The sequence below is a fragment of the Neoarius graeffei genome, chromosome 26, assembly GCF_027579695.1.
Source record: "Neoarius graeffei isolate fNeoGra1 chromosome 26, fNeoGra1.pri, whole genome shotgun sequence".
Classification (NCBI taxonomy): domain Eukaryota; kingdom Metazoa; phylum Chordata; class Actinopteri; order Siluriformes; family Ariidae; genus Neoarius; species Neoarius graeffei.
In genome coordinates, this window is record NC_083594.1 from 7,640,902 (window position 1) to 7,664,658 (window position 23,757).

Here is a 23,757-nt window from a genome sequence, read left to right on the forward strand (position 1 = left end):
CTTTTGATGATATTATGCACTGTAGATGATGATATGTTCAAACTCTTTGCAATTTTACACTGTCGAACTCCTTTCTGATATTGCTCCACTATTTGTCGGCGCAGAATTAGGGGGATTGGTGATCCTCTTCCCATCTTTACTTCTGAGAGCTGCTGCCACTCCAAGATGCTCTTTTTATACCCAGTCATGTTAATGACCTATTGCCAATTGACCTAATGAGTTGCAATTTGGTCCTCCAGCTGTTCCTTTTTTGTACCTTTAACTTTTCCAGCCTCTTATTGCCCCTGTCCCAACTTTTTTGAGATGTGTTGCTGTCATGAAATTTCAAATGAGCCAATATTTGGCATGAAATTTCAAAATGTCTCACTTTCGACATTTGATATGTTGTCTATGTTCTATTGTGAATACAATATCAGTTTTTGAGATTTGTAAATTATTGCATTCAATTTTTATTTATAATTTGTACTTTGTCCCAACTTTTTTGGAATCGGGGTTGTACTAATGAGACCACAATTATTGATAACCAAATCTCTGCAGCTACTACATGAAAAATAGGATTATAACCAGACCAGATGTTTTGTTATTGGATGCATTGGACTGTAATATCCCCACTGGAATTGTAATTTCACTGAAGTGTGGATCTTGTTTACTGAACCCTCCTTCCCGATCACAATCACAACACCCAATCTAAACCCTGTTATTCATGCCGCAATCTGATCTATACTATTATCATCCCATGCGTTGGATTGGATTGGATTGGTCTCTTTGTGTCATTAATGATAGGGTTAGATATAAACCATGCCTTGCATAAGACTGCTAGTGGATAATGACAGTCTGGGTGAAGCTGAGCTGTATTTTGTGTCAACTTTCACTTTAGGAACAGGTTGATCCCATGGAAAATAAACCAGTTTGCTTTATCGCCTTCTGTTGAACTGAATGGGGGGCAGACAGGAAAATGTTTGAATGGTCTTGCGGTTTCACTAATGTAGTATTGCCATTTATTATATAGACACAAGTGTGTTACTGGGAAATACACCACTTGTATTTTTCATACGAACTACATCCGGGACATTGAGTAACATTTTTCAAATTTGGGGACTTTTTGTTTGTGAATGTGTCGATATAATAAAAAGAAAATCACACGTTGGCTTGAAGATATGAAGTTTATCTTCTCGTGTTGAAAAACTTGCATTTTTCAGACGAAATGCATCGTAGATCTGAGCGACATATTTAAAGGTCCCATGGCATGAAATTTTCACTTTCTGAGGTTTTTTAACGTTAAAATGAGTTCCTCTGACCTTCTTAAGTCACCCGAGTGGCTAGAAATTTCATAATGTGTAAACCAAACTATGCCCAACATTTGAGAATGGCGCGTCAAAACGGCGCGTTGATAAGCTCTTCCCTTTACTACGTCAGCAAGGGAGATGATCCCCGCCCCCCCCCCTCTGGATTCCCACCCACTGTATGGATTGCTCCGCCCAGTTGTAGTGAGGAGACCATAGAGGACACAACAACATGGCATCACCTAAGCGAGCGAAACATGGAAGTTGCACTGTACATGGATGTGACAACACAGAAAAGAGTCTGTTTTTACTGCCGACGGGAGAGCCCCTGAAGACGCAGTGGCTTAATTTTATTTACTCCAATAATACGCCGTCGAGTCTACCTAAGACGGTGTATGTTTGTCGGAAGCATTTTCCTGAGGAATGTTTCCACAACTTGGGACAGTACAGGGCAGGTTTTGCACATCAACTGTCACTGAAGCCTGGGTCCGTACCAAGCATCCCTGCCGCATCAGCAACAAACACCGAACAAGTAAGTGTATAACTGTTAAGTCGTTTTGCCGTGTTTTAAAATCGGTGCGTTAGCCTAGCAATGGCTACATTAGCTGTGCAGCTAACCGCTTCCTGCAGTTAGCCAGGTACTCTGCGCTACAAAACTAAAGAGCATGCAGCATGCTCTGTTAAACTGAGTTTAGTCTGGAAATTGACTGTAACTTATGAGCTTATGTTTGACTATTGCTCCGCAATGCATGTCTTCTGTTGGATAAGCGCTATGTTGCTGTAGTTGCTGCTTCTATCCTCTTTGGTTAAGGAGTGCGTGTTCAAGCCTAGGGTATTATACGTTCGTAAACTACCACTCCGAACACTCTCACTCTCTGTTCTCTGTGTCACGTTGAGTTTACGAAAGGAGTCCGAGGGAGAACGGGGTTTTGTCTTAGCAGCGTGGCTACAGGCGCTGATAGCAGCGAGTATGTGTGTGCACAGCTTGGTCAAGCCCCTCCCCCTCCCCCCATGGCCCGCCCCCACCCTCTACCCTTCCCTGCCTCCTGCTTCTTATTAGCAAAACGACGCACTGGGAAAAGCGCTGAAATGGGGCTTTCTCCCAGGAGGCTATATTTACGTGCCGAGGGTTCATTTCGAGAAAGGCTGTGGATATAACATCCGGAAGCCTCCACGAGCCCGTTTAAAGCATCAACAAACCACCATGCCATGGGACCTTTAAATAATATTGGTTGGCGTTGAGTGGTCTAGCAGATATATTCCATTCAGCTAGTCGAAGAGAAGTAGCTGAATGGAATATATCTGATATACCATGAAAAAAGGCCAGCCAATATTATTATTATACATACACATTCTTTTCAGGTGTTCAATGTGTCTTTCTCTTTCAAAATTCTCTCAAAATCTTCCGTATTTAACAACGCAAACCTGGCGGCCATGTTTGTTTACAAATTGTCACAGTCGCTCGCTAGTGCGGAAGTTTTATGTCTCTAACGTGTGACGTCATGTTGTCTTGACAACCGTGCAATATCGTAAACCATATTCACCTCTCATTCTCCATTGAGTAGAGTGATGCAATACACGTAGGATCAGCGATATGCTAACAATATTGCATGCTGTCGAACCAAATGAATGAAACCCACTAGAAGGGAATAGAACACGTTTTTATTCCATCAAAAAAGTGTCCTGTATGTAAAATAATTCCCGATAGTTCACTCTGGTTACGTCACTCCAGTGTTTTCCCGCTGACTAGACAGATGCGCTTTGTCAAAATGGCAAACCGGTTCAAATGTAAAATTATTTTGATTAACTTGCATATTTTTTTGTGGATGTGTCCATGTAATATTAAGAATATTACCCGGTGGCGCGAAAATATGAAGTTTATCTTCTTGTGTTGAAAATATTTTCACTTGTTCACTTTGCTCACTCGTGATATACTGTATACATTCACCACTTGAAGATAAACTTCATATCTTCGCGCCACCGTGTAATATCCTGTATGTATATGTTCTTATATTTTTAATAGTATGTATACTTATTAGTACGGTATGTCAGGCAAATCGCGATCTCACACACTGCTAGTGTGTTGTCGATTACCATGGGTTAGAATTTTGATACGTCTCCCTGCCTGCACTGAGAAAAACAGAAAAAAAATGTCTTGTCACAGATTCACTTCTAATGGAAGTCTAAGGACAGTTGTTGATTTGTCAATAAAGGTTTATCAAACATTATTAAAATAGTTTAATGAGCTTTTCAAGTGAATGTCACGCCTAGATAAGGCTTTCAATCAATCAATCAATCAATCAATCAATCAATCAATCAATCAATCAATCAATCAGTATACTAATTTCTTTCAGAAAGGAGATTTATTTATTTATTTATTTTTTTACAGCTTGGGTCTGGAAAACCCAAATAACCAGGTCTTTATTTATTGATTGATTGATTGATTGATTGATTGATTGATTGATTGTCCATTACGGGCAGCTTTGACAAGACATTCTCTCATTTTCTAACACCTTATTGGTTTCATTTAAATTCAGATTCGATCAAAAAGGAGTCACTTATTTTTACCATTTACTGAATTCAACAGCCGCCCTTAGACTTCCATTATGAATGAGTCTGGAGTAAACTGGTTTTTGGAGTAAACTGGTTTTCCAGTGTTTTCTCAATACTGGAAGTATTTTTCAAGGTAATCGTGCATGCAGCCCAGATATGGTGGGTAAATTTTAGTTAGAAGAATTCCCGACTATTTCTTCCCTTGGTAAAATTTTCTATAGATTTCTATAGAAAAAAAATCTATAAAAATTCTATGAAATTTCTAAATGAAATTTTATAGAATTTTTTATAGAGTTTTAGTAGAAATTTTATATAGTTTTAATAGAAATTTTATATAGTTTTAATAGAAATGTTATAGAGATTATACATATAAATCTTATAGAATTCCTATAGAAAGTCAACAGAATTTAACAAAGTTTCTGTAGAATTCTTTATAGAGTACTGTGAAAATCTCTACAGCAATTTCTATAGAGACTATAGCAATTTCTATAGAGATTGCTATAGTTATTGAAGTCACCTGCATAATAGATACTCGAAGACCTACCCATGAAAATACAGTGAGCAACTAAAACTGTGTCCAGCACCTGAATACTGGATCGTATAACAAATAATCATAACAGTAACATGAGAGAATACCAAATTATAAAAATTGGACAGATTCATCTCCAAATTCATCTTGAGAAAAAGCTATCAAAGGCGGAAAACATAAGGATGCAAGGTGCCATAGAATTCAGGACATCCTACCAAATCACTCTTAACTTCCAAAATGCCAGACCCTGGTACAGTATAACAAAAGCGCTTCTTGCTGAAAGTATTGAAATGTATTAGTTTTATCCTGCCAGTACATGTAAGCTAGTTTGCTGCCTTTTTTGTTATTTCCTTTAGCTTGTTGGCAAGAGACATCTTTATAGTTGCTGGAGGGCATCCAAATTTACGGCATGCAAGATCTGAAACAAAAAATGGGATTTTGAAATTTAAAAAAGGAAATACAATTAATGCATTGCTAATCTATTATCAATAACACTTGAGCTATGAGAAAGCAATTCCCTAGTAAAGTAGAGCTTCTATAGAACTCTGTATCAATTCTATAGAAATCGTTTTCTATAGACTACTATTTATATAGAATTCTGTTGAGATTCTATAGAAGCTGTTTTCTATAGAGTACAACTTCTATAGAATTTATACTATTTCTATACAACTTCTATAGAAACTATTTTCTATAGAGTATTAGTTCTATAGCGTTCTGTAGAGATTGCATAGAAAGAGGGGTTTCTATAGGATTTTCTATAGAGTTTCTATAGAATTCTAAAAAAACATTTTGACAAGGGTTTAGCATGCATATTTGTATATTGGGGCTTCTGAGTGGCATTTATTGGCAAAATTGGCCATGCTCTCAAGTTGTGAGGGATGCCATCTCATACCGTCTTTCCCCTGTCAATCACAGTGACACTAGCCAATCACAGACATCTATATGGTCATGTACTGTATGCAGAAGATGGTCGATAGCGCTTTCCTCGGAGTGTGTTACATTGCCCTGTGACACAGCGTGAGCAGCAGTTTGAAAAGATGCACTTGGTTAGCTTCACATATCTCATAATAAGCACGAGTTAGCCTTATAATATCCAGAGTGTACCTAAAGATCTTTTACAAAGCAAATGTTTTGAAATTCTGATATATGTTTTAAAGCGGCATGAAATGAAGACATGTCACTTTGTATTTGCTCGCTAAGTGAGAAATAAGAAAAGTTCTCATTTCCAAAGTAAGCTGCCTAACGTCTATAGGCAGAGATTAAGCAGGATTAGGAGTGCGCATGTGCTTTTCCTCCCTCAAGTAGTAATAAAGTAAAGAGGAGACCTTCTCTTTGAGAGCGTTCAAGCAGCTACACCCTTCGTCTGTTTCCATGACAATGACTGATGTCACTATAAAGCAGAAGCATGTAAGGCTCTCCGAGAGAAGCTATGTGTGTATGTGAGTGTGTGTTTATCCTTGTGCCAGATAGTAGTACTCTACAAAACGTGTGTATTTTCCCCTGGAGAATATGAAGAGAGAGCCGAGTGATGATTAAAGATGCAGCGCAGTGGAGAGGCTCTTGTTATTACAGTTATGTACAGTATGGAGAGAACACCAAGTACAGTATTCAATATCAATCACAAAGTCATACTATGGTTAAAAAAGATCGTAAATACATTTTAAAAATGGCAATTACAATGAAAGTAAACACTCGTCTAGTGAATTTGTATGGATTCAAAACCTGAAAAGACAAAACGAGCAGGTTTGCACGAGTGAATTAATTGTTTTATTTCTACTATTTTGAATATTTTTCCCTTTTTTCTTATTTTAAGAATCTACAGTCTATTAAAATAAAAATCCCTAAAGACTCCTAGAAATTTTTAATTATCATGTTTTTTTTTTTTTTTTTAATTTTCTACAATAATTTTTGGCCAGTAGCTTAAAGGGTGGCAATACTTTGGGAAATTTATAGACATTAAATTAATGGCATTTAGCAGATTGTCTTATCCAGAGCGATGTACAACGTACCCAGAGCAGCCTGCGAAGCAGTTGGGTGTTGGGTCCCTTGCTCAGGGGCACTTCAGCCATTCCTGCTGGTCCAGGGAATCAAACTGACAACCTTTTGCAGCGTTCTGAAAAATATTCTCCACGTTTTTCCTTGAAAAATCAAGTCAAAGACATATTCTTCACTTTTTCTTCACTTGGTCTGCATTTTTTTCTTAGTTACTGACTTATCAAAGTGGACTTAATACAGGTTTATACCAACCAAACTGGCATAATTCAAATATTTGTACAGATACAGCTAGGCCTGTCCATTACAGATAAAGTTTAGGCTCCACTCCAGACTCTAATAAGAAAGACGTGATTTTAGGCGCCCTGTACACCATTAAGCTAAAATAAACCTCTTTAGTTTGAGCTTACTGAAGGTTATTTTATCATGGACTTGTTCAAAAAAGGTATTCGGATTCCCTTTAGCCTTTACTTCAACACAGAACTTGATTTACAATTGAACAGAGTCGAGAAGAGTCTTGGACCAACCAACAGTGAAGGAATCCAAGTTTGCCGTCGATTTACAAACCGAACACAGAATGACACGGCGTTTTACATCATACGTCCACGGTCGAAACTCAACACGTCATGCCGCCGAAACATAGCTCCCTTCAGTTGCTTGTTGACTAACAGCACTTTCACTTTAGCGTTTTTTTTTTTTTTTAAACCGACCCCTGTATTACTGACCCTGTCCGATGTGCTTGGGGACGGTCGGGGCTCTGAGTGTGCCTCCCCTGTGGCTGTTTCAGCACTTAAATCATCTTTAGTGCTTGAAGAAGCCTGTACCCTTACACTGCGCCATTGTTTGGTTCATGCAGAGATAATTACACCACCACACCACACCACACCAAACTGTGATTGATCAAAAGCTTGGCACTTATTTGGTCATTATGTGTAGTCAATTTTTATTGGTCACAAGCACGTGCTCATTGTTTACACTCTGGCTTCCCGCCGTCTCTTCACTGGGGTTGGATTTCGGCAAATGGAGGGGTTTGTGGACGGATTTCTATAAAAGACGACTTATAGTAATGATGAATATGAAAAATACATTAATCACTGTGACGACTGCTAGTAATTTTCTCTTCATCACTGATGGATTATATTCTTCGGTGACGAGCGTCAGCGGGAACCCTGCTTTTGGTTCCAAAGCTGCTTCTCTAACCATTAGTCCATAGCTTCCCCGTTAGCTTGTCAGTGTATCAGTTCTTCACTATTTCATGACATTGCTATTGCCATAACCATTGTTGTTCCACAGTGAAAGAAGCCTGTAGCTCATGAACTTTGCTTCATCGCCAAAGTCAAGCTGTTAGCATACATGATTAGGCTAGCTAGCTCAACAGCTGGCACGTTATTATTTGTTGTTGTTGTTGTTTTTTCTACACATTTTCTGCACATCATTCAGTCTCACCACACCTTCAGAATCTTCAATGTCTAATTTTCTCTTATCCGTTGCTCATATCTACAGAAGCACTGCAAGGGTCAGGCACTGCTGGATCTGGTGTGTGAACATCTCAACCTGCTCGAGAAAGACTACTTCGGCTTGACCTTTAGCGATTCAGACAGCCAAAAGGTAAGAACAGCTTTCAAAAGGATAAATGTATGATACTAATACAATTATGTATTTGTGCTGTGTTTCTATATAGTCAGGATGTCACCGAATACAAATAGATTATTGGGCTTGAACAGATAACGTCTTCTAAATGGATATTTGAGGAGCACATAATCCTTTGTAACTGGTCAGGGTCATGGTGGTTTAAATTAGGTGACTATTTTTGGAAAATGGAGCTAACTAAATTCATTAGAAAATATCTACAGCAGGTACAAGGGGAAAAATAATAATAATAATAATAATAATAATAATAAATGACTGTCCAAGCAAGATCTAAACAGTCTGCGGGTTTAATTCTGACTACATATACAGTACAGATATTTGGACGACTAAACAGATACAGATGACACCATTGTTTTACACTGCTCACATAACGAGGATAAACTTTCGTAAGTAATTTGAAAGTTAACATCCAAGGGAACACTGCGGTGGAACAAACAGACCTCCTGCAGCAAAAAAAGGCACAGTACATTTAAAAGACTTTTTTTATTCACTGCGGGATGGTGGGTGTTGAGTCTGGAGGGGACAGGCAAATTGTTTGTAAGAGAAGCAATTTTGGGGTAATTATGCCGTTGGCAGTGTTGCAGCCAGCTGTTGTGTTGAGGGCTTTTTTTTTTTTAAGGATTAAGGCATTTTTTGCTCAACTAAATCTTCTGTGAAGCCTCAGTCACTCCATTTTGTATAACAGTGTACCGTATACCATTTTCTGTCATCTTTATGACACAGTTGCAGCTCACCATATCTACAAAGTGTCCTTGCAACAAGTGGTAATCTTCTGGATTTTTCAGTAGTCCTTTTTTTTTTTTTTTTTTAAACTGAATCATGACAAATGAAGTGTAATTTTTACTCTGTGGACTTCATGATTTGAAAAAATCCAAACCAAAATAGTTATTTGCTTTGGTATACCATGTTGCTTCGATATTTACTTGTTCGTTAAGTTTTTATTCACTGATTTTAAATAAAAACAAAACTAATTTGCTCGGCACTTTTTGTATAATAGCAAAATGCCTTATGCAATATTTAAACCATCTAGTGTAGCCCTGTAAACTAATTAGCTGACCAAACTCATTGATTAGCAGTACAAAGAAAATGAATCATACAGTACTAGTGGCACATTGTGCAAATGTAATATTTGTGATCATCTCATCTCATTATCTGTAGCCGCTTTATCCTTCTACAGGGTCGCAGGCAAGCTGGAGCCTATCCCAGCTGACTACGGGCGAAAGGCGGGGTACACCCTGGACAAGTCGCCAGGTCATCACAGGGCTGACACATAGACACAGACAACCATTCACACTCACATTCACACCTACGGTCAATTTAGAGTCACCAGTTAACCTAACCTGCATGTCTTTGGACTGTGGGGGAAACCGGAGCACCCGGAGGAAACCCACGCGGACACGGGGAGAACATGCAAACTCCGCACAGAAAGGCCCTTGCTGGCCACGGGGCTCGAACCCAGGACCTTCTTGCTGTGAGGCGACAGCGCTGACCACTACACCACCATGCCGCCCCTATTTGTGAGATCATTAGAGTTAAATTGCATTTAGTTATATTCTTGATTTAATGACCTTTTTAATTTTTTTATTTTTAATTTTAATATTATGTCTGATATATATATATATATATATATATATATATATATATATATACACACACACACACACATACAGGTATGCGCTGACTTACGACTGCGTTTGGTTACGACTGACCGGTCGTAAACCGATCTGGTCGTAAGTCGGCCTATGTTAAATGAACGTAAGTATATTGTGATGTGTAACGATATTGTAATCATCTTAAAGTCTTATTTTATCAACATTTTCTTATTTCATTACCTTGGCTCATTATTTGGTTGAAGTCAAACACTGCATACTACACTGCGTACAGTACAATTCGTTTAATATGTGCAAAACAAAAAATTTGAAATACAGGTGTGAAAAATAGAAAACATTTTAGTTTGAAACATACCAAAATACAAATGTAAAACATAGCAAAATACAAAACTTAGTGACTGCTGGCATCACTGGTGCTTGGCTGTGGGTCGTCTACGTCATCATCAGCTGTTGCAGTGCTCGGGCTGGCGGGAGGATTTGCTCGTTTCATAAACCAGGAGCTGGGGCGGAAACTGTTGTACGCGGCGAGAGGCTGGATGCTGGGCGCTGCCGGGAGCTGGGGCGGAAACTGTCGTACGCTCAGCTAGCTCAGCTGGGAAACACTTGCCAGTCATAACCAGACGGTCGTAAGGTTGATCGGTCGTAAGTTGCATAGGTTGTAAGTCGACGACTACCTGTATATATTTATATTTACCTATTATAGTACATTACATTACAGACATTTAGCAGATGCTTTTATCCAGAGCGACATATAACACTTCCAGAGCAGCCTGGGGAGCATTTGGGGGTGAGATGCCTTGCTCAAGGGCACTTCAGCCATTCCTGCTGGTCCAGGGAATCAAACCAGCAACCTTTTGGCAAAGCCATTTCTCTAACCATTAGGCCATGGCCTCCCCAAAGTACTTTATACTAGTAATACTTTGTTTGTTTTTTTTCTGTTTTTAATTTAGATCTTTTATTAGTTTGAATGTATTTGTTACGAGTCTTTGACTCACTGTCAAAGATAAATAAAGCTATGATTGATTGAGTCTTAACCTAGAGCTGAACAATACGTTAATGAAGGTCAGTATGTCACCTGCATTGATCCCAAGTCTTGGCAGAAAGATTAAATATGCGCAGTAGGTATTGTTTACAGTTCAGTTTCTGAATGTTGCTCCAAAGGAAACACATTTGTATTTATTTCTTTCAAAATCTAATTTAGCCCAGAGAAGTGCTGTGCTGAGCTGTGAAACTCAGATAATGCAAAACGACAAATGCAGTCCAATTTATTGGCGTCGTGTACACGACTCTGTGTTGCCTGAAACGCATATTGGCTTTTAAGTTAAAACAGGATTTGTGTGAATTACTGAGGAAATGCTTTATGTAGACCAGTGTTCAATTTTCAGACTAAAAGCTTCGACTTTGTTGGTGAGGAAGACGTGAGATAAGGAAGGAGTCACTGCAGATACTCTGCAGTCTTTTGATCTGCTGTGAACTGTGCCGATAGCCCAAAAAGATCAGCTAAAGATCAAGCTAATTCAAATGCACTGCATGAGATTAAAAAAGAAAAAAGATGCCAAGATTTGCATTCCGCCCTGCTCCCTAGATCGCTCAGTGCACCCGAGGAACATGCTGCTTTCCTTCAATTAAACATGCGGAAAGGCTTCGAACTGGAAACCATGCAATTAGTGAGAGGTTGTAAGGGAAACAAAGGCAGTGTGATGTAAATTTGCCATGTGTCAGGCGTACAAATGCTGTTCTAAATGTTTGTTTTCTGTCGTGCAGAATTGGCTGGACCCCTCCAAGGAGATCAAGAAGCAGATTCGAAGTAAGTGCTTGAGAAGAACATTTAACCATGTTCTCCACCTGTATGCTAAAGAACATCAGACACTGGTTCTTTACTAGAGCCTTGACATGCTGATCTTTACCTCTGCCAACTTTGTTGGCATTTTCATCTCCGTTTGTTTGCCTGTTCCCAACATAACTAAAAAATTATTGAATGGATTTTGATGAAGTGTGGAGGAAAGGTGGGCCATGGGCCAAGGAACAATGAAGTAGAGTTTGATGCAAATCTGGATATGTATGTGGATCCAGGATCCGGATATGTCAAGTTTATTTATTTGTATAGCACTTTTAACAACAGACATTGTTGCAAAGGAGAATTACAGAAAATTAAAGACTTTAAACATGAGCTAATTTTATCACTAATAAATTTACTTATCCCTGATGATCAAGCTTGTGGCGACGGTGGCAAGGAAAAACTCCCTCAGACGACATGAGGAAGAAACCTTGAGAGGAAGCAAACTGATATGTATGCAGAGCCAGGATTTTTAAAACTTTTCCCAATGGAACTCAAAAAGTAGTGAATGGATTTTGATGAAATTGGGAGGAAAGTTGAGCCATGGGCCAAGGAACAATTGTTTAGAGTTTGATGCAAATCTGGATATGCATGTAGATCCAGGATCCAAATATGTATGCAGATCCATGATTTTTTTAAACTTTTCCCAGTGTAATTCAAAAGGTAGTGAACAGATTTTGATGAAATTTGGAGGAAAGCTGGTCCATGGACCAAGGAACAACTAATTTTTGATGAAAATCCAAATATCTGGCTTGGCGCACTCTACCAAGCGCCCTTCTAGTTAAATCTACCTCAAAATCTTTATCATTATAAGTAAAGATTGTATACATATATTCTGTGGTAAAAATCATCTCAGAAATCCTGTCATGTAGCTTATGGTAGCTAATTAGCCAATATTAGTGGTAAATATTATGAATAGCTATGAGTACGACTTTAAAATTCTGTCAAAAATCCTGTCAGATTAGTTCATATTAGCCCAAAATGTCAACTAGAAATCCTAACAAGATATTATTTTTGCTAATTGGCTACCATTAGTAGTTGACATTTATTAATACTTGACTTTGACTTCGTAGAATTTATCTGGTTAGCTAATATTCTTTAGCCCAGTAGGTCTCAAACTTTTTGTAACCAGCGACCCCTTTAACTGTGAAATAAATTGCATGGACCCCTTCAGTATAGATTTATTTCATGAAAAATATGTCTCATCTCATTATCTGTAGCCGCTTTATCCTGTTTTACAGGGTCGCAGGCAAGCTGGAGCCTATCCCAGCTGACTACGGGCGAAAGGCGGGGTACACCCTGGACAAGTCGCCAGGTCATCACAGGGCTGACACATAGACACAGACAACCATTCACACTCACATTCACACCTACGCTCAATTTAGAGTCACCAGTTAACCTAACCTGCATGTCTTTGGACTGTGGAGGAAACCGGAGCACCCGGAGGAAACCCACGCGGACACGGGGAGAACATGCAAACTCCGTACAGAAAGGCCCTCGCCGGCCACGGGGCTCGAACCCGGACCTTCTTGCTGTGAGGCGACAGCGCTAACCACTACACCACCGTGCCACCCCCTGAAAAATATGTAAACATTCTTAAATTATATTATTTTTAGAGCCATATAACTTTCTATTCCTGAAATTTTCACTAGAACACCTTAAGTCTGAGTTGACTTTGACGCTTGGGCCCCTAAATATAACTTTGATAATGTGACGCTATGATTTCCACCACTGTAACAATTTAAAAAAAAAAAAGAATCTGTGCTTCATGGACCCTTGGAGAACTTTGAGAACCTCTGAACTAGACGGTCTCTTATTTATCAGTAAAGATTAATATAAATCATCAGTCTTGAAAATCCTGTTATGTAGCTCATGTTAGCTAGTTAGTTCATATTAAAGTTGGATATTATTAATACTTATGAGCATGGCTTAAAAATTCTTTCAGAAATTCTGACGGGTTAGCATTCTAGCTGGCATGTTAGCAGTGAATATTAGCAACATTTATCATTTCATTAACATTTATAATGTCAGAAAATCCTAGCTCATGTTAGCTAACTGGCTAGCTTCGTCGGTGATGATTGTGAGCACTTTTAGGAAGTCAAAAGTTAAAGTTAACTTTATTATCCCACAAGGGGAAATTCAAGTGGTCAGTGCATACACGGAGGTAGACAAGATTTAAAACATAAAAACATAAAACAAATAATAAATACCCCACCCCATACATCAGCAATCCAATTGATACATGCTGGTCTTTCACATCCCTCCCTAACACACACACACACACACACACACACACACACACACACACACACACACACACACACACACACACACACACAGAGTACTGTCAAGTTCTTTGCCCTTCATTTAAAATCCTGTTTGCAGTGGGGACAAATGACTTACTGAACCTGGTAGTTCTTATTTTCCTTTGCAGCAGTCTCCCCTTGCCACGTTGGCTTGGCTGGAATCTATTGTATAGGGGATGGGTTGGATCCCTGAGAATACTCTCAGCTTTATGTAGTATAATGTCTTTGTATAGCTGAACAGCTGATACTTGATTACACCCAATTATCCCACTGGCATTCTTAATAATGCATTGTAATTTATCCTGATCATGTTTACGCATATTGCCAAAGACACAGATCGGTCCAAAGGACAAGACACTGTTGCCCCTTTTCCACCAAAGCAGTTCCAGGGCTGGTTCGGGGCCAGTGCTTAGTTTGGAACCGGGTTTTCTGTTTCCACTGACAAAGGACTGGCTCTGGGGCCAGAAAAACCGGTTCCAGGCTAGCACCAACTCTCTGCTGGGCCAGAGGAAAGAACCGCTTACGTCAGCGGGGGGGCGGAGTTGTTAAGACCAACAACAATAACAAGACCGCGAAAGATCGCCATTTTTAAGCGACGAGAAGCAGCAGCTGTACAAACGCGAAGTCTCATCTCATTATCTGTAGCCGCTTTATGACCCTGGACAAGTCGCCAGGTCATCACAGGGCTGACACAGACACAGACAACCATTCACACTCACATTCACACCTACGGTCAATTTAGAGTCACCAGCTAACCTAACCTGCATGTCTTTGGACTGTGGGGGAAACCGGAGCACCCGGAGGAAACCCACGCAGACATGGGGAGAACATGCAAACTCCACACAGAAAGGCCCTCGCTGGCCACGGGGCTCGAACCCGGACCTTCTTGCTGTGAGGCGACAGCACTAACCACTACACCACCGTGCCGCCCCAAACGCGAAGTCATCCATTATTATTATTGTTGTTGCTGCTGCTTCTTCCGTGTTGTTTTTGCTTTGATATTCGCGCCAAGGTTTATGTAAACGTAGCGACGTAACTGACGTATACAGCGACGTAACTGACGTATACAGTGACGTAATGACGTGGCTCCGCTTAGCACCGCGAGCTATGGAAAAGCAAACTGGTTCTCAGCTGGCTCGCAAGTTGAACGAGTTGTGAACCAGCACCAGCACTGGCCCCGAACCAGCCCTGGAACTGATTTGGTGGAAAAGGGGTATGTGAAGCACAGACCTATAAAACAACTGTAAAATACATCTAAAACTTCGTAACTTCCTTAAGAAAAACATTCTCTGTTGGAGCTTTTTTACCTTAGAAGTGGCACATTTGTCAAACTTCAACTGATCATCAAGTTCAATCCCTAAATATTTGTAGGTGTTAACTCTTTCAATAGATGTGTTATTGACGACTGTGTGGGGTACTTCTTCTGGATTACGTCTAAAATCAATAACCATTTCTTTAGTTTTGGTTGCATTTACAGTAAGATGGTTTTCAAAGCACCAGCTTATGAAGCTCCCCACTTCCTCCTCAAAGCTGGCCATTGATGCACTCCCTGTTGTTAAAAATCCAACCAGGGCAGTGTCATCCGCATACTTAAAATAAGAGTGTCTGATGTCAAAAGCGCGGCACTCATTGGTGTAAAGTGTATAAAGTATAGGGCACAACACACAGCCCTGCGGTACACCAGTATTGATGTACCTCATGGAAGAGATAGTCTGATTAAACCTCACCTGTTGGGTTAGCTCATGTTAACATTTTCTTTTTGTACAGAAATATATATATATTTTTTTACATTTCTGAATTACGAGTGTAACAAAACAAAAACAAAAACCCTCTTAGAAATCCTGTCAGGTTAGCTCATGTTAGCCAGCTAGCTGACAAAAGCACAAGACCTGCATATACAGTATGTATTTAAAGACGCATCTTTTAGCTAGCTAGCATTAGCTGGTTAGCTCATATCAAAGTGGAAGATTATGAATCCTCAGAGCATGAGGTCAGCTCATGTTAACAATTTTTTACAAAAATATTTTTTAACATTTGTGAATATGAGTTAAAAAAAAAAACAACTCTCAGAAATCCTGTCAGGTTAGCTCATGCTAGCCAGCTAGCTGACAAAAGCACAGGGCCGCCATATACAGTACGTACGTAAAGACACATCGTCTAGCTAACTAGCTAATATTAGCTAGTTAGCTCATATCAAAGTGGAATGTTCTGAATACTTAAAGTATGAGGATGGCTTAAAATTCTCTCAGAAATTCTGACTGGTTAGCATTCTATCTGGCATATTAGCGGTGAATATTAGCAACATTTATCATTCACTAACATGCATAATGTCAGAAATCCTAGCACATGTTAGCTAACTGGCTAGCTTCATCGGTGATGATTAGGAACATTTTTAGGAAGTTTAGGAATCCTCAAAGCAAAAAAGAACGTAGAACGTGTGAATATGAGTCAAAAAAAAAAGCTCTCAGAAATCCTGTCAGGTTAGCTCATGCTAGCAAGCTAGCTGACAAAAGCACAGGCTTGTGAACGCCAGTGATTCGAAGACCTCTATATACAGTATGTACTTAAAGACGCATCTTCTTGTAGACTGTGATATGCAAATGACTAAACATTAACCCAGGCATAAAAACACACACGGATCCTCTCTGACTTTAACTTTTATGAGGTGACAAGGCCAGGGTACATGCTTGTTTGATGTGATATATGTCTGTGTCCTCAGCTTCTCCTTGGCATTTTGCCTTCGCGGTTAAATTCTACCCTCCAGATCCTTCTCAGCTCATGGAGGACATCACCAGGTAAGAGAGGGATGCAGCACTCATCCTTCTGATCACATTATCATTGTTTAGTTGTATTTGCCATTTGAAGGTTTAGAGATTAAAGCGGCGGTTTGTGATTTTTAAAAATGCTCCTAGACCTGCATATATCATATCATATAGCAAAGATGCCATATGGAAATTATGACCTGATATATTGCCGTATGACCTGGTTTATTTCACAACTCTGTTTATGGGTTGTTGTTTTTTTTTAACCCAGAAATTGGCTATATCCTAAGCTGAAATAATGCCACTAGATTCTGCTTTTTTACATTCAAAGAAAATTAATAAGTTGACAAGGAATATAGGGCGGCACGGTGGTGTAGTGGTTAGCACTGTCGCCTCACAGCAAGAAGGTCCGGGTTCGAGCCTCGTGGCCGGCGAGGGCCTTTCTGTGCGGAGTTTGCATGTTCTCCCCGTGGGTTTCCTCCGGGTGCTCCGGTTTCCCCCAAAGACATGCAGGTTAGGTTAACTGGTGACTCTAAATTGAGCGTAGGTGTGGGTGTGAATGGTTGTCTGTGTCTATGTGTCAGCCCTGTGATGACCTGGCGACTTGTCCAGGGGTAATTAATTTCCTTTAACATAATTTCTTTTAATTTTGATTTTAATGATTTTACTTTCTTTATTTTAATTTCTTTTTAATCTTGGATTTTAATTATTTCACTTTTACTTTAATTCTTTGTTACTGTGATCCTCGTAGATTTTGTCTGCGGGATGATTTTTGGTGATCCTCGTAGATTTTGTACCCATAATAATAATTAATCTCGAGGCTGATTAACTTTATTTCATTTTATTATTTTATTTCTACTATTGTTTAATTCTTATTTTTCTTCCCCAATTATTTCATGTAATTTTATTTTCTATTGTTTACTGTTCTGCTTTTACTTCTGTAAAGCACATTGAACTGCCACTGTGTATGAAATGTGCTATATAAATAAACTTGCCTTGCCTTGTCCAGGGTGTACCCCGCCTTTCGCCCGTAGTCAGCTGGGATAGGCTCCAGCTTGCCTGCGACCCTGTAGAACAGGATAAAGCGGCTAGAGATAATGAGATGAGATGAGACAAGGAATATGTTGTTTTATAAGAATAGATGGAAGCAACTTTTTCATTTAATTTGCAGTTCTTTTCACAAGCAGCAGAGGGCTCCAAAAATTACAAACGGCTCCTTTAAGAGAGAATTTCTGGTACCATCTCATCTCATCTCATTATCTCTAGCCGCTTTATCCTTCTACAGGGTCGCAGGCAAGCTGGAGCCTATCCCAGCTGACTACGGGCGAAAGGCGGGGTACACCCTGGACAAGTCACCAGGTCATCACAGGGCTGACACATAGACACAGACAACCATTCACACTCACATTCACACCTACGCTCAATTTAGAGTCACCAGTTAACCTAAAGGCCCAGTCACACAGCCAAAACTTACGATTTACGCATGAATTGCGCATAAATTTCGAGTTGTGCGCGATTCATCAATGCTGTGCGTAATTCATAAGTTTTTTTGACGTGGAGCATCAGTAGTTGTCAGTGGATGTTCGACGAATCGGGTTTGTGCGCGATTCCAGGTTTTGAGCTGCTCAAAAATATTGATCACGCACAAGTATGCGCAATTGTGCGCCGTTTAACGTAATTCGTGTGTCCTTTGCCGTAGTTCTGACGCGGACAATGCGCGACATATGCGTGGACCGTTAGTGGTTGATCGCAAGAAATTTACCGCTACCGCGCACGTCGATGACTTTTCACTGACGAATAACGCACATATCACGCATGTCTCGCTGTAGTAACACGTACATTTCACTGATATCCACTGATCCAGTGATCCATGCGTGATCCATGCGCGCTCTATGCGTCGTTCATCAGTGCTAGTGTGCGGTTCATGCATGCTTATACGTGGTTCATACGCAGTTTATGCGTGGAGTGTTCGTCAATAAAAACCAGAAATTGTCCCTCTTTTGACCCTATGCGCTGATGTGCGTGATTTGTAAGTGATTGTAAGTGATTTGTACGTAGTTCATGCACAATTAATCGGTGATTTTCGACCATGCACACCCCCAAAAAATGGTCAATTTCTCCACTGACAATCACGCACAAGCCAACTTTATACGTGATTTATACGTGATTTATGCATGATCGGCTGTGTGACTGGGCCTTAACCTGCATGTCTTTGGACTGTGGGGGAAACTGGAGCACCCGGAGGAAACCCACGCGGACAACATGCAAACTCCGCACAGAAAGGCCCTCGGCGGCCGCTGGGATCGAACCCAGGACCTTCTTGCTGTGAGGCGACAGCGCTAACCACTACACCACCATGCCGCCCCATAGATAAAACATTCTTGTATTATTTTATAATATTTAGTGATTTAGTTGTGGGGAGAATAATGTAGACATGGGTTTTATTTATTTAAATTTTTTTAGTTTCAGAGACAGACTAATTAGCCATGCTGGGAAGATTTTCACAAATTGCACCATAAGAGTCAGAGAAATTTCTGGAAATGTTATTAAACCACGTTTCACAAGGAGAAGAAAGCTAAAGATAATCTTAACCCTGAAACAACAACAAATCTCGCCATGCAGGAAAAAAAAAAGCCTGAACCCACATGGACCAATTAGCTAGCGAGTTAGCGAACCAGCTAATAAGAAGCTGAAAGACAGTACACAGATTTTGGCATCAACAATAGTAAGTAAAACTGCAATCGAATAGAAAATGGAGATGGAAGTTTTACAGTGTTTACAATAATTTAACATGTCCACTGCATTTGATTTCATCTCCTGTTCATGCATTAGCATCAGTTGAACAGAAATATCTGTAATATAATATGAGTGATGGTAAAGTGGCTGAGACTTTCAATTAAATGGCAAACACAAGTGTAGTAGATAAATTTTTCTTCTTGTTTGTCTCTTGTAGGTACTACTTGTGCCTACAGCTGCGTGATGACATCCTGTCCGGTCGGCTCCCCTGCTCGTTCGTCACTCACGCTCTGCTGGGTTCCTACACCGTCCAGGCTGAGCTCGGGGACTACGACCAGGACGAGCACAGCACTGACTACGTCGGTGACTTCCGCTTTGCCCCCAATCAGACCCGTGAGCTGGAGGAGAGAGTCATGGAGCTGCATCGCACCTACAGGTGAGCAATTACAGTAGCTACTTATCTGTTATGGTCTACTTTGAATGGAGAATAATATGAGTTAATGACTAAGCCCAGCCTAATCAGAGTAATTAGACATTTTAATTTTTAGAAATCTGATTATTCAGTTGTTTATCTTTAAATCATATTTTGAATCATTCAGAAATTACAGTAAATTTATTGAATACCACAACAGAATAAGTGTCTAGTGAGTATAAATCTGGAACCACTAACAGAACCAAAGACCTTGACAGCATTTTTTCACTCCGGGTACACATTTCTGTTCCAAAATGGTCATTTTTTGAAAGTTTAGTTTTCAGATTTTTAGTCAGTGCATTTTGTTTCCATATATCTTAACATTACAGTGTGAAAATTTCATGAGGTATCTTCATCTGATTCAGAAGATATGGCCTGTTGATCAAGACCACCGTTTCGGTGAACTGGTGGGGGCTACGGAGACGACACCAGTGCATATTTTTTTCCACAGAATAAAAAAAAAGAAAGATTTAAAGGTATAACTAGATATATTTTATTGGAAATATTATGAAATACAATTTGTATGGCAGTGAGCACAGAATCAAATATTTTTTCTAACGAAGAAACGCCTAACAAAGAATTGGGGGCTACGGAGACTACATTTCTCAATTAAACCACTACTCAGTGCAATTACTTCAAGTCTGTAATGACTAAAGGCATTTTTCTACCTTTACTTCTCATGGTAATTATAAAAACATTCTGGGAAATTCTTTAACCCTGATTAAACCCCGAGTTTAGAGAGGGCTGCGTTGCTTTTTCCATTATCCCAGTGAACATTTTCAATGAACGCTGAAAGGTGTCGGTGCCTTACAGTCAACAAAATTTTTCTGTGCGTTATTCCGACATATATAGAGATTGAAACTACCAAAATGTAGCCTGGCTAACGCGACTTCAAAGCTCTCCGAGCTATTGGTCTGGCCAAGATATTAAGCCCAACCGTTTCCCAGAGCCCGTGGTTGACCCGCCTCCCTGAAATGCCTCAGTTTGCTACTGGTCGAAGCCAGAAAAGGCTGTGACGAAGCTTAAACCAATCACATCACTCTTTCCTCCGACGTATGCGACGCGACGGGGCTAACTGGTAGATCAAACTCTTACCGAAGCCGGTCGGGAGCAAGGCGAAAACGTCCTTCCTTTCAATAAATACCTCCAGGGCTGCTCTTTGCTCCGTTTTCAATGAGAACTTCCTGTTGAATGCTTTCAATACAACATCTATGCGTAATAGATGCGGAAGCGTGAATAAAGCGCTTCCGGCATGTAAACAATCTATGGCTTCCGGTCGCAGTTCTACTACGTCAGTGCCTTGAACACGCCTCTACCCAGGGCCGTTGGAGATGCTCAAAGTTGATTGGTTCCCGATTTTTCGGGAGCTTGGAAGAGCTGTAGATAGCTTGCCTGGCCAGACTAAGCTCGCAACAGGCCCTTGTGTTGCGTCACGCTTAGGATGGGCGGGCCCAGGCTAACCAAAATGGATACCATTAAAAGAATCAGTGATTGAATTTTTGGGTTCCTTTTTGAGAACACTAACCAAAAACGTCATTTGGCATAACGACGGACACATTATTAAAGAACTGCAAAATTTTTGCCAGGTGATAAATGACTCCTTTATATGCATATATTAAATTAAGCAGAGATACTGCATTATCATTTCATATCAATCTTATAGCACAAAATGCACTAGAAATGTGGGATTTTGTATGATGTTATATAGTTCAATGTACAGTGGAACAGTAGAACATTCCAAAACAGCCCTAAAATGGACCAAAAAGGCATAAAAAATGAAAGAATCAACATGGAAACAAAATTTAAAAAGTGTTCTCTGTGGTGATCCGATGACACTAATGTTTAATATAAGTTTAATACAAGAAACTTGACATATTTTTTAAATACACCTGCATAACATCTTATTTCTCCAAATGTGTACCCATCTCATCTCATTATCTCTAGCCGCTTTATCCTTCTACAGGGTCGCAGGCGAGCTGGAGCCTATCCCAGCTGACTACGGGCGAAAGGCGTACGCTCACACCTACGCTCAATTTAGAGTCACCAGTTAACCTAACCTGCATGTCTTTGGACTGTGGGGGAAACCGGAGCACCCGGAGGAAACCCACGCGGACACGGGGAGAACATGCAAACTCCACACAGAAAGGCCCTCGCTGGCCCCGGGGCTCGAACCCAGGACCTTCTTGCTGTGAGGTGACAGCGCTAACCACTACACCACCGTGCCGCCCCCAAATGTGTACCCTGAGTGAAAAAATGCCCTTAAGTGTTTGTATTTGTGCTACAAAATTGAAACTAATTCAGTCTTTTTTTTTCCCCAGCTAAAAACTTTGTGCAGGGCTTGATTGTCTATAATTTGTTTTAAAAATGCTATTATATTACAGATGATGCATTCAAGCCTTTTTTGTTTGATATTAAAAGTTTGAAAATTTTAATGAAAATAGATTTTAGTTATTTTATTGACACTGGTTTTGTAACATTGTTTGTTGATTCTCATACATATTTTAATATCAGATATTAATATTTATTTAGTAGAAGCCTTTATCTGGTGAGATGGACAAAACAAAACAACGCTACAGCCATAAAGGTTTCTTAAAGTGCATATCCTGGACCAATTTTTTTTTTATATGAAAGTATGTCCCTTTACACACTTATCCAGAAGGGTAATTTTGCACAAGGCCATCTGTCTACAGCAGAAAAAAGTAAAATAACAAAACGCGTCTGGAAAAATCCCAACAGAGTCTGGAGCCAGATTCGTGACGTCACCTGCGGAAGCGCCAGCAGGCTGCAAGAACTTGCATGGTTTCAGTGCACAGCCTGTGTAGACCAAGTTTAGCAGCGAGCGATTTTGCATTGAAATATGGAATTGTCACCTGAGTGCAATGTGGGAAACGATGAGTACTAATCCCATCAAGATTGGTGTTGCTACACCTTCCTACGATACATCTGTTAACCATTTTAATAATTACGCGATAACGTTGAAGAAATTTGCAGAAAACCACCAGGTCGTTTTCTCATAAACAAACCAGCGCTGACGTAGGATTCAGAAGGAGGCGTCCCACACGTACGTCACGAAAATCAATGTTTGCCGGGAAATGCCAAGTTTTTTCAGAGGCGGACCAATTCGCCTCAAATGGCTTGATTTCAACTGAATTTTTCTGGTATTGCGCAAGGGAAAACAATTGCACAAAATGCAAAATGTGACAGATATTTGACCAAAGTTTAATATAAAATAGGAGAATTACATTGATCTTGCTCCTGAATTTACCCGTGATATGCACTTTAAAGGTTCTAAGAACATTTATAAATAAACCCAGAATAAGAGCACACCCTGCATCTTAGAAAAGTACTTTCCATCCATCCAAAAAATAAATAAATAAAATTATCGTCCATAAAAATCACTGATCGAATAATAATGACAGATTTGGATGGGACTAAAAATTCCAATCGGAATAATTACCCCAGTTCCACATATAAAAAATGAACATAAACGTAAAATAGTGTGCACAGATCAGGTGAGTTTTGTAACCCCGTGTGTTTGTTCTGGAGGCTGTTGTTACTGGTTATGTTTTTGCCTCCATTTGTTCTTCTGTTCCCAATGTAACTCAAAAAGTAGTGAATGGATTTGGATGAAATTTGGAGGAAAGCTGAGCCATGGGCCAAGGAACAATTGATTAGACTTTAACGCAAATCCAAATTATGTGGCTTGGCGGAGCTGTGCACGCTACCGAGTGTCCTTCTAGTTAGCTGAATAAGATGTGAGAGCAACAGCAGACATATAAAAGAACACAAAAAACATAAATGTGCACTGAAAAAAAATAGAATAAGAGCTCAGTCAGATTTAGATGTATGTATGTATACATATCCTCGAGTTTACATAAAATATTTTCTCATCAAACATGATTTCATTACTTATACTAAACTGAATTTAAACACGTTTCCAGTTGAAGAGCTTATTTCCAAAGCCTGCTCAATCCATTACAAAGAAAGCACTAAAGTATTAAACGAACCAAAAATCTTCTTAATAAAT

General features: G+C 39.8%; 1 protein-coding gene across 8 annotated transcripts in view; it reads left to right on the plus strand.

The window, feature by feature from the left end:
• The window catches only part of LOC132874264 (protein 4.1-like), a 274,967-nt gene that overhangs the window by 187,113 nt on the left and 64,097 nt on the right, over positions 1-23,757 (plus strand). For all 8 annotated transcript variants that reach the window (XM_060910284.1, XM_060910285.1, XM_060910283.1 and 5 more), the window contains 4 exons: positions 7,861-7,965; positions 11,382-11,424; positions 16,480-16,555; positions 19,476-19,694. In XM_060910284.1, coding sequence (XP_060766267.1) covers positions 7,861-7,965; positions 11,382-11,424; positions 16,480-16,555; positions 19,476-19,694 — 443 coding nt within the window. The remainder of the gene's footprint in view (positions 1-7,860; positions 7,966-11,381; positions 11,425-16,479; positions 16,556-19,475; positions 19,695-23,757) is intronic.